General features: G+C 37.7%; 1 protein-coding gene across 6 annotated transcripts in view; it reads right to left on the reverse strand.

The window, feature by feature from the left end:
- Positions 1-14,167, reverse strand: part of XPNPEP3 (X-prolyl aminopeptidase 3) — a 78,092-nt gene that overhangs the window by 16,714 nt on the left and 47,211 nt on the right. For 5 of the 6 annotated variants that reach the window (XM_058682122.1, XM_058682121.1, XM_058682124.1 and 2 more), the window contains 3 exons: positions 7,171-7,221; positions 5,661-5,723; positions 4,249-4,362 (listed from right to left, as the gene is read on the reverse strand). In XM_058682122.1, coding sequence (XP_058538105.1) covers positions 4,249-4,362; positions 5,661-5,723; positions 7,171-7,221 — 228 coding nt within the window. The remainder of the gene's footprint in view (positions 1-4,248; positions 4,363-5,660; positions 5,724-7,170; positions 7,222-14,167) is intronic. The other variant, XM_058682123.1, reaches the window with a different exon arrangement.

Genomic DNA, 14,167 nt, shown 5'->3' on the forward strand with positions numbered 1-14,167 from the left:
GAGGATGAAATAAAGATATTTCAGCTAAACAAAACCAGAAAATTTTCTCAGCAACAGACCTTCATCTAAAGGATTTTCTTCAGGCTGAAGGAAGGTGATCCCGGGAGGGCCATCAAAGATGTGAGAAGGAAAGGTGAACATGCATGTAAATCGAAACAAACCTGCTTCTGATGGTTGGAGAGAGCTGTGGTGAGCATAGAGGCAGAACCACAGGGCAGCCCGCTCTCGGACTGCATTTCTGCCAGATGCTTACTACCAAGTCCACACCAGAGCTCTCCCAGAGGCCCCACAGTACCCTGCATTTCTTAAAGCTTGTTGAGGACCTTGCCCACTGACTTCACCAGAAAGGACCTTGTAAACTTTCAGATAACCAAAGCCAAGACTATGACCTAGAAGTTCTCAACTTTTTTTTCTCTCAGGCCAATTTATCTAATAATGGCAATACTTTTCTGTCCCTGTACAGTGACACTGGTGCTTATTCTCCAGTTTTTCAGGAATGAACACTATACTGTTTAGGAACAGACACACTGGTGGTAAAACCAGGAAAACAAAATAAAATGGATTAAAACAAAAGTCAAGATGGTAGAAGACAGAAAGATGTACTTGATATTGCCCAGGGGACTAGTAATGTTCTTTTCATCCTAGATGGTAGACACATGGTTGTTTATTTGATAATTATTTTTAAGCAGTACATGATATTTATTGTGTGTTTTTTAAAGTTTATTTTGAGAGAGAGTGAGCAAGCAGGGGAGAGGCAGAGAGATAGTGAGAAAGAGCCCAAGCAGGCTCTGCACTAGTAGAGCCTTGAAGTGGGGCTCGAACTCACAAACCGTGAGATCATGACCTGAGCTGAAACCAAGAGTCAGATACTTAACCGACCGAGCCACGCAGACACCCTTATTTATTGTTTTTAATATACATTTAACAACTTAGGCAAACCTTATGGACTATAATGAAAGTGAAAAATCTATCCTTAAACACTTATAATAAGAAAAGAAGGATGAAAATTAATGAGTTCAGTATCTAATTTAAGAACAAGAAAAAAAACAAGAGAATAAATACAAAAAGGAGAAGGGTGAAATTAATAAAGGCAAGGGGCCAGTGTAATGAAATAATAAACAAAGATAAAATAGCATTAATGATGAAAAGTTGGTTTTACAAGAGTAACAAAACCGAACAAACCTCTTTTTTTAGTGAGATTTCCTTTTTTAGTCGAAGTTCTCGAGGTATAATGTACATGGTAAAATGCACAGATTTTTAAGTATATAGAGTTAGGTCAGTTTTGTCAAAACCCATGTAACCACTCCCTCAGGTGCCTTCCCAGTCAATATTCCATCCGAAGCAACCACTGATCTGATTTTTATCAATACAGAGTGGTTTTGCCTATTTCAGAACTTCATACAGACGGGATCATAGAGCGTCTAACTTTTGTGTCTGACTTATTCAGTCAGCACAATGCTTTGAGATCATTTATCTGTTGGTAGTACAGTGGTTTGTTCCTTTTCATTTTAAGAATACACCACATAGCAATTTCCTTATTTAATATCCTGGTAAGAGACGCCTGGTCTATCAGGAGCAAACTTGCTATAAACATTCATTCTTGTACAAGGCATTTTGTGGACCTACATTTCAATTTTTTTGGGAAAATACCTATTAATGGAATTGCTGGTGCATGTTTATGTTTTAAAGAAACTACTAAGATTTATTAGAAAAAAAGAGAAGAGGCAAAAATATATCAAGAATGTAAAAAGGTACATAACTGTAATTACAAAAGATTAAAAGGTAAGACAATACTATGAGTAATTTTAAAAACTTAAGACATAATGGTAGAAAATTATAACCTACCAAACTGTCTCAGGCAAAATGAAGTATAAACTGATATAATCACTTTGGAAATGTCTGGCATTTTCTACTAAAGTTACAAATATGCATACCTATGACCCATCAATTCCACTAATTAAGTGTCCTTAGACAAACTTGATGACTCATATACTAGGAATATGTACAAGAATGTTCACAGAATATTGTTCATAATGGTAAAAACCTGGAAATAATAGAAATGTCCACCTAATGGATATTTATCATATTAATAAATTAAAACAGAAAACTTCATAATATTTATTAATTGATTTAAAAATAACAATGAACCTATTACATGTTAAGATAAACAGCATTTTTAATGAAAAGTAACTATTTTTCTAAATAAAAATAGAAATGTAGCGTACATTTTTACAGATCTCTTTGTCTAGCAAAACAAAAAACAGCTAGAATCTCATATCTGCTTTTGCCTTCAATGTGGTATGGTGTTGATGTCATAAAGCCTCTAGGGTCCATCTCTGTGCACTGAAGAGAACGAGAGTGAAAGAGACACATAATGTCTGGGTATTCTTATGAAAATATATTTAACCTCACGGACCACACTTTAACTGCTGTTCCACACTAGAACAAACCACAGTAGCATGCAACAACATACTGTTATACGAAAAGATGCAGATACAATATTTGAAATCTATAAAGTTCAAACATGACCAAAACCAAACTACGTTAAACTCTATTATTCATTAGTAGTAAAATAAAATGAAAAGCAAAGAATTGATGACCATCAAAATCAGGGTAGTGGCTATCCCATCAGGGAGGGAAGAAATTATCATTGGGAAGAACCACATGGTGGAAAAGCTTTTTAGGGGTGGAAGGCTAGTAATGTCCTGATTCAGGCATTCACAAACTTTTTCTGTAAAGGGATAAATAGTAAATATTTTTTACTTTGTGGACCATACTGTTTCTGATGCAACTATTCAACTCTGCCACTGTGGGAAAGAAAGCAGGAACGGCTGTATTCCAACAAAACTTTATTCACAAAACAAAGTAGCAGGCTGGATTGGCCTAGAGAGGTGTAGCTTGCCAAGTATGGACAATGGTTACGTGGGTGTTCATTTTATAATTAATATTAAACTTTTCCTTTAAGTTTTAAGTACTTTACCGGTAGTTACATTTTATAATAAGAAATGTTTGTTAAAAAATAAAACAGAAAGCTTTAGTATATTAATGAAATTGAATCGGTAGTTCAAAAAGTCTACAAAGGAAAATATCAGGCCCAAATAGGTCTACAGGGATATTCTACTCAATTTAAAAAAAAAAAACACATTAAATCATTTCATAATATTAAAAACAACCTAACTCATTTGATATACAAATCAGAAAAAGATAGTATGAGAAAAATAAGCCAATTTCATCCACGAACATAGATTATTATATCCCAAACAACACATCAGCAAGTTGAAAATAGCAGTGCTACAGATTAAAACAGAAAAAAAAAATGCTTAATTCCACTGGTAATTAAGGTAATGGAAATTAAGACCACAACGAGATGCTGTTTTATACCAATCAGAATGGCAGAAGTTAAGAAGTCTGATAACATCAAAGGATAAGAGGATGTGGTAAACAGAATTACGCACCACCAGTAGGAGTATAAATAGGTACAAATACTTGGGAAAAAATTTGTATTATCACACTTATGAATAAGAAAAAAAGTTCCCCAAAACTACATATAGCAGTATATAATTTTTATATAGTTCACAAACAAGTAGAACTAACTAATATTGTTTGGGAAATCATGCATGTGTGATACAACTACATAAAAAAAATCAAGGGAATGATGAACAAAAATTTAGGGTACCAATTAGTTACCTCTGGGAGGGAGGCATTAGGATAGCAGAGCATAAAGATACATACAGTATTGGTAATGTTCTAGCTCTTGAGCTGAGTGATTGGTTCATGGGTATTCATTTAAAAAATATGCTGTATACTTTACATGTATGCTATATTTATTCTTTTGAAATTACTGAAAATTAAAATAGATAATTGAAAGTGGACTTAATAAAGGTATATACAATCTTTACTTGTATAGTCACTTGGGGAGAAAACCATAAAAGGTAAGTTCCCTCATAGCTAATAAGGTACTCTTAAAATCTGCTCCCAAAATATGCTTGGTCCACTGTTGCCACAAGTCCTTTCAGAAGGAGATGAGCAAAGGCTTTAGAGTAGAATTCTTGGCTCTGCCCTAATGAGTTGCCTAATTTTTTAAGTTTATTTTCCACATCTATTAAACAGGTATGTCAATAGTTGCTCCTATCTCAAAGTACTAACATGAGGATCAAATGAGATAATGTCTGTAAAATCATTTTATAAACAATAAAGTGGTTTGTAAGTGGCACCATAGGAAGCGGCACTGAAGGGAATTTCATGTACCTTGATGAGCTGATTATTCTTCACATAGTGCAAAGTGTTGGACCGATTACCTCCAGCGACCACAGGCGGGTAGGCTAAGATGTCCGCACCGCGGGCCCGGCATTCAAATTCGAACTGAAAAACAAGAGCCAAGCATGACGACAAGTATGACCGAAGACAGGATTTCCTCCGGGATGTGCCAGCCAGGGCTCTCCTTGACAGTCCGTCCCTCCATTCAAGTACTTCTCTGTCATTTCTGGAAAATGAGTTATCAAATCTAACCAGACTTCTTATGCTTCCATTTCAGTCTATTTTTTTATTCCCCGCTCCAATCCTGTTATTTGACCCTATTATTATGTCTGCTTGGTTCCTCTGAGTGCTCCAAATTTCCTAAGATTTTCAAATTAAGTCCAGAAGAGAACACAGAAAACTTACAATCAAGGTTGAGTACAGAGATACAGTCAAGTAAAGTTTCTATCTTTTATTCTTTTTTTTAAATGTTGATTTTTGAGAGAGAGAGAGAGAGAGAGAGAGAGAGAGAGAGAGAGAGAGCGCGTGCACAAGTGGGTGAGGGACAGAGAAGAAGACACAGAACCCAAAGAAGGCTCCAGGCTCTGAGCTGTCAGCAGAGCCCGACGCGGAATTTGAACTCACGAGCTGTGAGATCATGACCACAGCCAAAGTTGGACGCTTAACCAACTGAGCCATCCAGGTGCCCCACTATTTTTTATTCTTATTTAGATAAACACTGGAATACGGCTTGCATTAACAACACTTCTGCATTACTCATTTCAACTTTTCAAATAGCTACCAACCTACATGTGCTGGAAAAGTGACAAAGGATGCCTGGCAAATGGTCAATTCTACCAATTTCACTTTGTCCTAGGATGGAGCATGCCCATCCATGGAGCTGTCTCCAATACTACTCAGATTCTCCTCCTGTGAGAGGAGACACAATCGTGTCTTTGCTTCTTCATGTGTTCTACTTTGCAATTTTCTTCTTTTAATTGTAGCTCTGAGTATTTTAGACACATCTAATACATTATCAGTGACGTTTAAGAACCAAATCCTCTCCACTGATATCCCGGTCACTCCCATGAAAGTCAACTAGAAGCCATCTGCTAATGAACTACTTAATATTTTTGCCTCCAACAAAACCTTCCCAATCTTTATTCTTTTTAATGTTTTATTTTTTATTTTTTATATTTGAGAGAGAGAGACGGAGAGACAGAGAGACAGAGAGCGAGGAGGGGAGGGGCAGAGAGACAGAGACAGAATCCGAAGCAGTCTCCAAGCTTCAAGCTGTCAGCACAGAGCCTGACGCAGGGCATGAACGCAGGGCTGGAACTGTGAGATCACGACCTGAGCTGAAGTCGGACGCTTAACTGCACCACCCAGGCACCCCAAAACCTTCCCAATCGTTTAAAGCTCACCTTAGCATAGAGAAAGCCTTCCTCCACAGGAGCTTTGCTGGCGAACATGGTCTCTATGAAAGCCTGCAGACAGAACGGAGAATGAAAAGAACAGTCTCATTTTAACTGTTGCTTACTCAAACATTCAAAATACTGGAGCTCAGGTGAAAAGCACCCTTCTCCCCAATTTTGTTGACCTGAAGTTGTGACTTTGTGAGCATGATAATATAGATTTCTAAGAGGAAACTATTGCTTTTAGGACTATGTGACTGATGACAGATTTAGTGGAAAGGGCACCCGACTATCACACTCAGAATATATGCTGTATGCTACAATAAGCGACACGGGAACACATTTTGCCATTTCTGTAACAAAACAGCCCAGAAATATATGAAATAATGGATTGAATGCTCCAGTCTATAGCAAGGTTTCTCAACCTCTGCACTATTGCTGACATTCTGGACTAGATAACTGTATGTTGGGAGGTGGGGGGATTGTCCTGTTCAATGTAGGATGCCAGCAGCACTCCCCAACTGTGACAATAAGGTATTGCCAAATATCCCCTGAGGGACAAAACTGCCCCAAGTTCAGAGTCACATATAGTATAAGTACTTATACTATAAGTTTAAGAGTCACATATAGTATAAGTACTTAAATTATTTCTCTGTAGTAGCCACAGTGCATGTGTGTGTTTTCTACTTTTATAAATATATATGCTTAAAATTCACCACTATACCCCATGCCAAAAAAGATTTAGATTAGCTTACACGGATACCGGATACACAAAATACAACAAGATAGCATAAATTCATGGTAGAGTTAAAAAAAAAAAAAAAAAGCAAGCCTTAAGGGGAATGGAGCTCAACAAAATAGTAATGTATACCATAATGACCTTCCTGATGACAATAGCAATTGTGGATAGACCACAAATATAACTGAGTTTTCTAGCAGCCAGTGTGAAAAAGGAAAACATCAGCTCAATTTCCCATGCCTGTGGGATAAAAACAAATCAGATGCACAGGGATAGGGCTGTATGATACCATAACCAGAAACGAATTTCTCTGGAGTTGCTATGTTCTAAGAGTGAAGGCAACGTGGGAAGGAATGTTTTTAATAACATTTCTCTAAATACAAGGCAATGACCTCACCATAGAAGAGCCCAATGGAGGATAAGTGAGAGGGATGATAATGGAAACAGCTTCAGGGCTTGCTCCTTTTCTCATTCTGATCTTCTCTCAAAAGTTTCATCCTTAGGCCTTTCTGATCACCCTGCCTAACTGAGCACTGGCACTTTATCCCTTCCACTGCTTCATTTTTCTCGAGAGCATTGAATTCCAGCTGACCATACAGCATGTTTGTTTCTTGTCTTTCAACTGGAGTGTACACTGAGGACAGCGACACACGGCAAGTCTGTGTTGCTCACCACTGTGTCTTTAGAACCTAGAACAGTACCTGGCACCATAGCAAATACTCCATAAATATCTGCTGAATGAATTAATTAAATTTAAAGTATACTTATTTACGTACATACAAACGCAAATGCTGATGAATAAATTGTTGGCACTACATTTTTACCACGAAGCTAAAACAAAACATAACAAGAGAAGAGTATGGGATCTCTAGTGAGGCTCATTCACTTAAAAGAGGGATTTGTCTTTTTTTTTTTTTTTTAATGTTTATTTTTGAGAGAGAGAGACAGAGTGCGAGCAGGGGGAGGGCAGAGAGACACAGAATCTGGAGCAGGCTCCAGGCTCTGAGCTGTGGAACAGAGCCCGATGAGGCGTTCGAACTCACAGACTGCGAGATCATGACTTGGGCTAATGATGGCCGCTTAACCGACTGAGCCACCCAGGCGCCCTTGTCTTTTTGTTTTTTGGCTCTAACCAGCACCCTTTGTCTTTTTATTAATTTCCTTTCAAACCTTTACTGAAAGGCACGCGTGTAAGCATGTGTGCCTGTGCACACATATATACACACACACACCCTTTTGTCTGTGCATTCATCCATTGATGGACATATGGGTTGTTTGCATCTTTTGGCTACTGTGAATACCGCTTCTGTGAACATTTGTGTACAAGTATTTGTTCGAGTACCTGTTTTTAATTCTTCTGGTCATACACCTAGGAGTAGAATTGCTAGGGCACATGTTAATTCTGTTTAAGTTTTTCGGAAACCTCCAAGCTATTTTCCACAGTGGCTGAAACATTTCACAATCCCACTGGTAATGTAAAAATGTTCCAAATTTTCACATCTTTACCAAAAAATTTTTTTTTCCTGTGTGTGTTTTACTTTTATTTATTTACTTTTTAAGTTTTTATTTTCATCACCGCGTACTCATCACAAATGCACTCCTTAATCACCTATTTCACCCTCTCCTCCTACCCACCTTCCCTCTGGTGACCCTCAGTTTGTTCTCTACAGTTAAGAGTCTCTTTCTTGGTTTGTCTCTCTTTTTTATCTCCCTTTTGCTCATTTGTTTCATTTCCTAAATTTCACATGAGTGAAATTACATGGTATCTACCTTTCTCCAACTGACTTGCTTTGCTTAGCATTATACTCTCTAGTTCCATCCATGCCTTTGCAAATGGCAAGATTTCATCCTTTTTTTTATGGCTGAGTAACATTCCGTCGTGTATGTGTGTGTGTATACACACATTATACATATATATACATACTACTCTTCTTTATTCACCAATCAGTGGACACTTGGGACTGCTTCCATATCTTGTCTACTGTAAATAATGTGCCTGTAAACATAGGGGTGCACATATCCCTTTGAATTAGTGTTTCTGTATTCTTTGGGTAAATATCCAGGAGTGCAATTGCTGCATCATAGAGTGGTTCTATTTTTAACTTTTTGAGGAACCTCCATACAGTTTTCCAGAGTGGCTGCACCAGTTTGCATTCCTACCAAGAGTGCAAGAGGGTTCCTTTTCTCCACATCCTTGCCAACACCTGTTTTGTGTTTTTGATTTTAGCCATTCTGACAGATGTGAGGTGATATATCATTGTAATTTGAATTTCATTTCCCTGATGATAAGCAATGATGAGCATTTTTTAAAAATTGGTTAATTTTTTTAAAGTTTATTTATTTGAGAGAGAGACCGTGTGTGCGCACAATCAGGGGAGAGAGACGGGGGAGACAGAAAGAATCCCAAGCAGGCTCCATGCTATCAGCAGAGATCTCTGTACCATGAGATCATGACCTGAGCTGAATCTTAACCAACTGAGTCACCCAGGCACTCCTGATGAGCATCTTTTCATGTGTCTTTTGGCCATTTGGATGTCTTCCTTGCAGAAATGTCTGTTCATGTCTTCTGCCCATTTAAAAAAAATGTTTTTATTTATTTATTTTGAGAGAGAGAGATTGAGAGAGGGAGAGAGACAGAGGGAGACAGAGAATCCCAAGCAGGCTCTGATATGGATCTTGAACCCACAAACTGTGAGATCATGACCTGAGTTGAAATCAAGAGTCAGACACTTAATGGACTGAGCCACCCAGGCACCGCTTTCTGTCCATTTTTAAGGGGATTATTTGGGGTTTTTTGGGAGAGGGGCTCAGTTTTATAAGTTCTTTATATATTTTGGATACTAACTCTTTATTGGGTATGTCACTTGCAAATATCTTCCCCCATTCTGTAGGTTGCTTTTAGTTCTGTTGATTGTTTCTTTCACTGTGCAGAAGTTTTTTTATTTTGATGTAGTACCAACAGTTTATTTTTGCTTTTGTTTCCCTTGCCTCAGGGGTCCTATCTAGAAAAAAGTTGTGATGGCCAGTCAGAGAAATTACTGCCTGTGCTCTCTTCAAGGATTTTCATGGCTGTAGGTCTTTATTGAGTTTACTTTTGTGTATGGTATAAGTGGTCTAGCTTCATTTTTTGCATGTTGCTGTCTAGTTTTCTCAGCACAATCTTATCGAAGAGGCTGTCTTTTCCCCACTGGATATTCTTTCTTGCTTTGTCAAAATTAATTGGCCATATAATTATGGGTTTATTTCTAGGCCACCTATTGTGTTCCACTGATCTATGAGTCTATTTTTGTGCTGGTACCATACTGTTTTGATCACTATAGCTTTGAAATAATTTGAAGTCCAGAACTGTGATGTCTCCAGTTGTTTTTCTTTTGCAAGACTGCTTTGGCTATTCAGGGTCTTTTGTTGTTCCACACAAATTTTAGGATTGTTTGTTCTGTGAAAAAATGCTGTTGGTATTGTGACAGGAATTGCATTAAATATGGAGACTGCTTTGCGTAGTACAGACATTTTAACAATAGTTGTTCTTCCAACCCATGAGCATAGAATGCCTTTCCATTTTTTTGTACTGTCTTTAATTTCTTTTATTAGTGTTTTACAGTTTTCAGAGTACAGGTCTCTCACTCTTTGATTAGGTTTCCTGGGTATCTTATTATTTTTGGTGCAATTGTTTTTTTTACTTTTAAAAAATGCTTATTTATTTTTGGGGGGGGGAGAGAGAGTGTGAGCGGGGCAGGGGCAGAGAGCTGCGACACAGAATGCGAGCTGTCAGCACAGAGCCCAATGCAGGGCTTGAACTCATGAACTGTGAGATCATGATCTGAGCTTAAGCACCCAGGTGCCCCTTTTTGGTGCAACTGTAAATGGGATTTTTTCGTTTACTTCTTTCCTTCCTTCCGAGTTTATTCATCCATTTTGAGAGACACAAAGATAGCGCGAGTAGGGGAGAGGCAGAGGGAGAGGAGAGAGAATCCCAAGCAGGCTCTGCACTGCCACTGCAGACCCTGATGCGAGGCTCAAATCCACAAAGCTGCGAGATCACCATCTGAGCCAAAACCAAGAGTCAGACACTTAACTGACTGATACACCCAGGCACTCCAATGGGACTGTTTCCTTTTCCTTTTCCTTTTCCTTCCTTCCTCCCTTCCTCCCTTCCTTCCTTCCTTGTTTATATTTGTGAGAGAGGGAGAAACAGAATCCGAAGCAGGGTCCAGGCTCCGAGCCGTCAGCACAGAGCCGGACGCGGGGCTCCAACTCACGAGCTGCAAGATCATGACCTGAGCCGAAGTTGGACGCCCAGCTGACTGAGCCACCCAGGTGCCCCAATGGGACTGGTTTCTTAATTTCTCTTTCTGCTACTTCCTTATTGATGTATGGAAATGCAACAGATTTCTGTACATTGATTTTGTATCCTGCGACTTTACTAAATTCATTTATTGGTTCTAGCAGTTTTTTGCTGGGGTCTTTTGAGTTTTCTAACTATATATCATGTCACCTCCAAATAATGAAAGTTTTATGTCTTCCTTACTGATTGGGATGCCTTTATTTCTTTTTGTTGTCTGATTGCTGTGGCTAGAGTTTTGAATATAAGTGGTGAGAGGGGACATCTTTGTCTTGTTCCTGACCTTCGCTGAAAGGCTCTATTTTTTCACATTGAGAATGATGTTAGCTGTTAGTTTTTCACATGTAGCCTTTATTATGTTGAGGTATGTTTCTTTTAAATCTACTTTGTTGAAGATTTTTATCATGAATGGATGTTGTACTTTGTCAAATGCTTTTTCTGCATCTATTGAAATTATCCTACAGTTCTTGTCCTTTCTTTTATTGATATGCAAATTGATTGATATGCAAATATTGGAACCCATGAAACTCAGGAATAAATCCCACTTGATCCTGGTGAATGCTTTTTTTAATGTATTGCTGGATTAGGTTTGCTGGTACTTTGTTGAGGATATTTGCACCCATGCTCATCAGAGCTCTCTTTTTTTGTGGTGTCTTTTTCCGATTTTGGTATCAGGGTAATGCTGGCCTCATAGAATGAATTTGGAAGTTTTCCTTCCTCTTTTATTTTCTGGAAAAATCTGCGAAGGATAGGCATTAACTCTTTTTTAAATGTTTGGTAGAATTTGCCTATGAAGTCATCTGGTCCTGAACTTTTGTTTGTTGGGAGTTTTTGATTACTGATTCAATGTCTTTGCTGGTAATCAGTCTGTTTAAAGTTTCTATTTCGTCACATTTCAGTTTGGGTAGATTATATGTTTCTAGGAATTTACCCATTTCTTCTAGGTTGTCCAATTTGTTGGCATACCGTTTTTCATAATATTCTCTTATAAATGTTTGTATTTCTCTGGTGTTTGTTATTTCTCCTCTCTCATTTGTGATTTCATCTGAGTCCTTTCTCTTTATCTTGAAGAGGCTGGCTAGAGGTTTATCAATTTTATTGATTTTTTTCAAAGAACCAGTTCCTGGTTTCATTGATCTGTTCTGTTGTGTTTTGTTTTTTGTGTTTTTTTTTTTAGTTTCTATATCATTTATTTCTGCTCTAGTTTTTAGGTGAAAGGTTATGTTGTTTATTTGAGATTTTACTTGCTTCTTGAGGTAGGCCTGCATTGCTAAAAACTTCTTAGGACTGCTTTTGCTATATCCAAAAGGTTTTGAAATGTTGTGTTTTCATTTTATTTGTTTCCATGTACTTTTTTATTTCTTCTTTTATTTCCTGGTTGACTCATTCATTGTTTAGTAGCATGTTATTTAAGCTCTATGCATATGTGGTCTTTTCATATTTTTTCTGGTGGTTGACTTATAGTTTCATAGCATTATAATCAGAAAATATGCATGGTATGACTTCGATCTTTTAGAATTTGTTGAGGCTTGTTTTGTGGTCTAATATGTGATCTATTCTGGAGAACATTCCACATGCACTTGAAAAGAATGTGTATCCTGCTATTTTAGGATAGAATGTCTGAATATATCTGTTAAATCCATCTGGTCCGGTATGTCATTCAAAGCCACTGTTTCCTTGTTGATTTTCTTTTTTTTTTTTTTTTTTTTTTAAATTTTTTTTTCCAACGTTTTTTTTTTTTTTTTTTAATTTTATTTTTTTGGGACAGAGAGAGAGAGACAGAGCATGAACGGGGAGGGGCAGAGAGAGAGGGAGACACAGAAGCGGAAACAGGCTCCAGGCTCCGAGCCATCAGCCCAGAGCCCGACGCGGGGCTCGAACTCACGGACCGCGAGATCGTGACCTGGCTGAAGTCGGACGCTTAACCGACTGCGCCACCCAGGCGCCCCTCCTTGTTGATTTTCTAATTAGATGATCTATCCATTGATGTAAGTGGGTGTTAAAGTCCTCTTATTGTATTATTATCCATTAGTTCTTTTTTTGTTTGTTATTAACTGTTTTATGTATTTGGGTGCTCCATGTTGAGTGCATAAATATTTATAATTGTTATATCTTCTTGTTGGATTGTCCACTTTATTATTATATAGTCCTTTGTCTTGTTACAGTCTTTGTTTTAAAGTCCATTTTGTCTGATACAAGTATTGCTACTCTAGCTTTCTTTTTACATCCATTTGTATGACAACTGTTTCTCCATTCCCTCACTTTCAATCTGCAGGTGTCTTTAGGTCTAAAATGAGTCTTCAGTAGGCAATATATAGATGAGTCTTGTTTTTTAATTCATTCTGTCACCCTATGTCTTTTTTGTTTTTAGTGTTTATTTTTTTTTTAAGTTTATTTATTTTAGAGAGACAGAGATAGCGGGAGTAGGGGGAGGAACAGAGAGAGAAGGAAAGAATCCCAAGCAGGCTCTGCACTGTGAGTGCAGAGTCCAACCAGGGCTTGATCCCACGAACCGAACCATGAAATCATGACTTGAGGTGAAATCAGGAGTCAGCTGCTTAACCAACTGAGCCACCCAGGCGCCCCATCTCCCCAATTTTTTTTGGTAAGATTTTAAGTAAACTGCACATTCAATGAGGGGCTTAAACTGACAACCCCGAGATCAAGAGTCACATGCTCCACCAACTAAACCAGCCAGGCATCCTCACCCTATGTCTTCTGATTGGAGCATTTAGTCCATTTACATTCAAAGTAATTATTGGTAGATACATATTTACGGACATCTTATTTGTGGTTGTTTCTTAAAATTTTTTTCTGATCCTTTCTTGTCTTTCTCTCTTTCATGGTTTGCTGGTTTTCTTTAGTGATATATTTGGATTTCTTTCTCTTTATTCTTTGCATAGTTATTAGTGGTTTCTGACTTGTGGTTACCATTAGGTTTGTATATAACCTCTTCTGCATACAGCAGTCTATATAAGTTGATGGGCATTTAAGTTTGAACCCATTATTTACTCCTGTCCTCCCCATGTCTTTGGTACATGGTGTCATATTTGACATCCTTTTATTTTGTGAGTTCCTTGACTGATTTTTTTTTGACAGAAATATTCATTTTTACTGCTTTTGTGTTTCCTACCTTCATACTGTCATTTTTTCTCTCACTCAATTCTCCTTTAATATTTCTTATAGGACTGGTTTAGTCGTCATGAACTCCTTTAGTTTTTGTTTGTGAAACTCTTTATCTCTCCTCTGTTCTGAAGATAGCCTTGCTGCATATTCTTGGCTGCTGGTTTTTTCCATTCAGCACTTTGAATATATCATGCTATTCCTTTCTTGCTTGGAAAGCTTCACCTGAAAAAATCTGCTGATAGCCTTATGGGATTTCCTTTGTATGTAACTGTATTCTTTTATCTTGCTGCTTTTATTTATTTATATTTA

Source organism: Neofelis nebulosa, chromosome 8 (genome assembly GCF_028018385.1).
Source record: "Neofelis nebulosa isolate mNeoNeb1 chromosome 8, mNeoNeb1.pri, whole genome shotgun sequence".
NCBI lineage: Eukaryota > Metazoa > Chordata > Mammalia > Carnivora > Felidae > Neofelis > Neofelis nebulosa.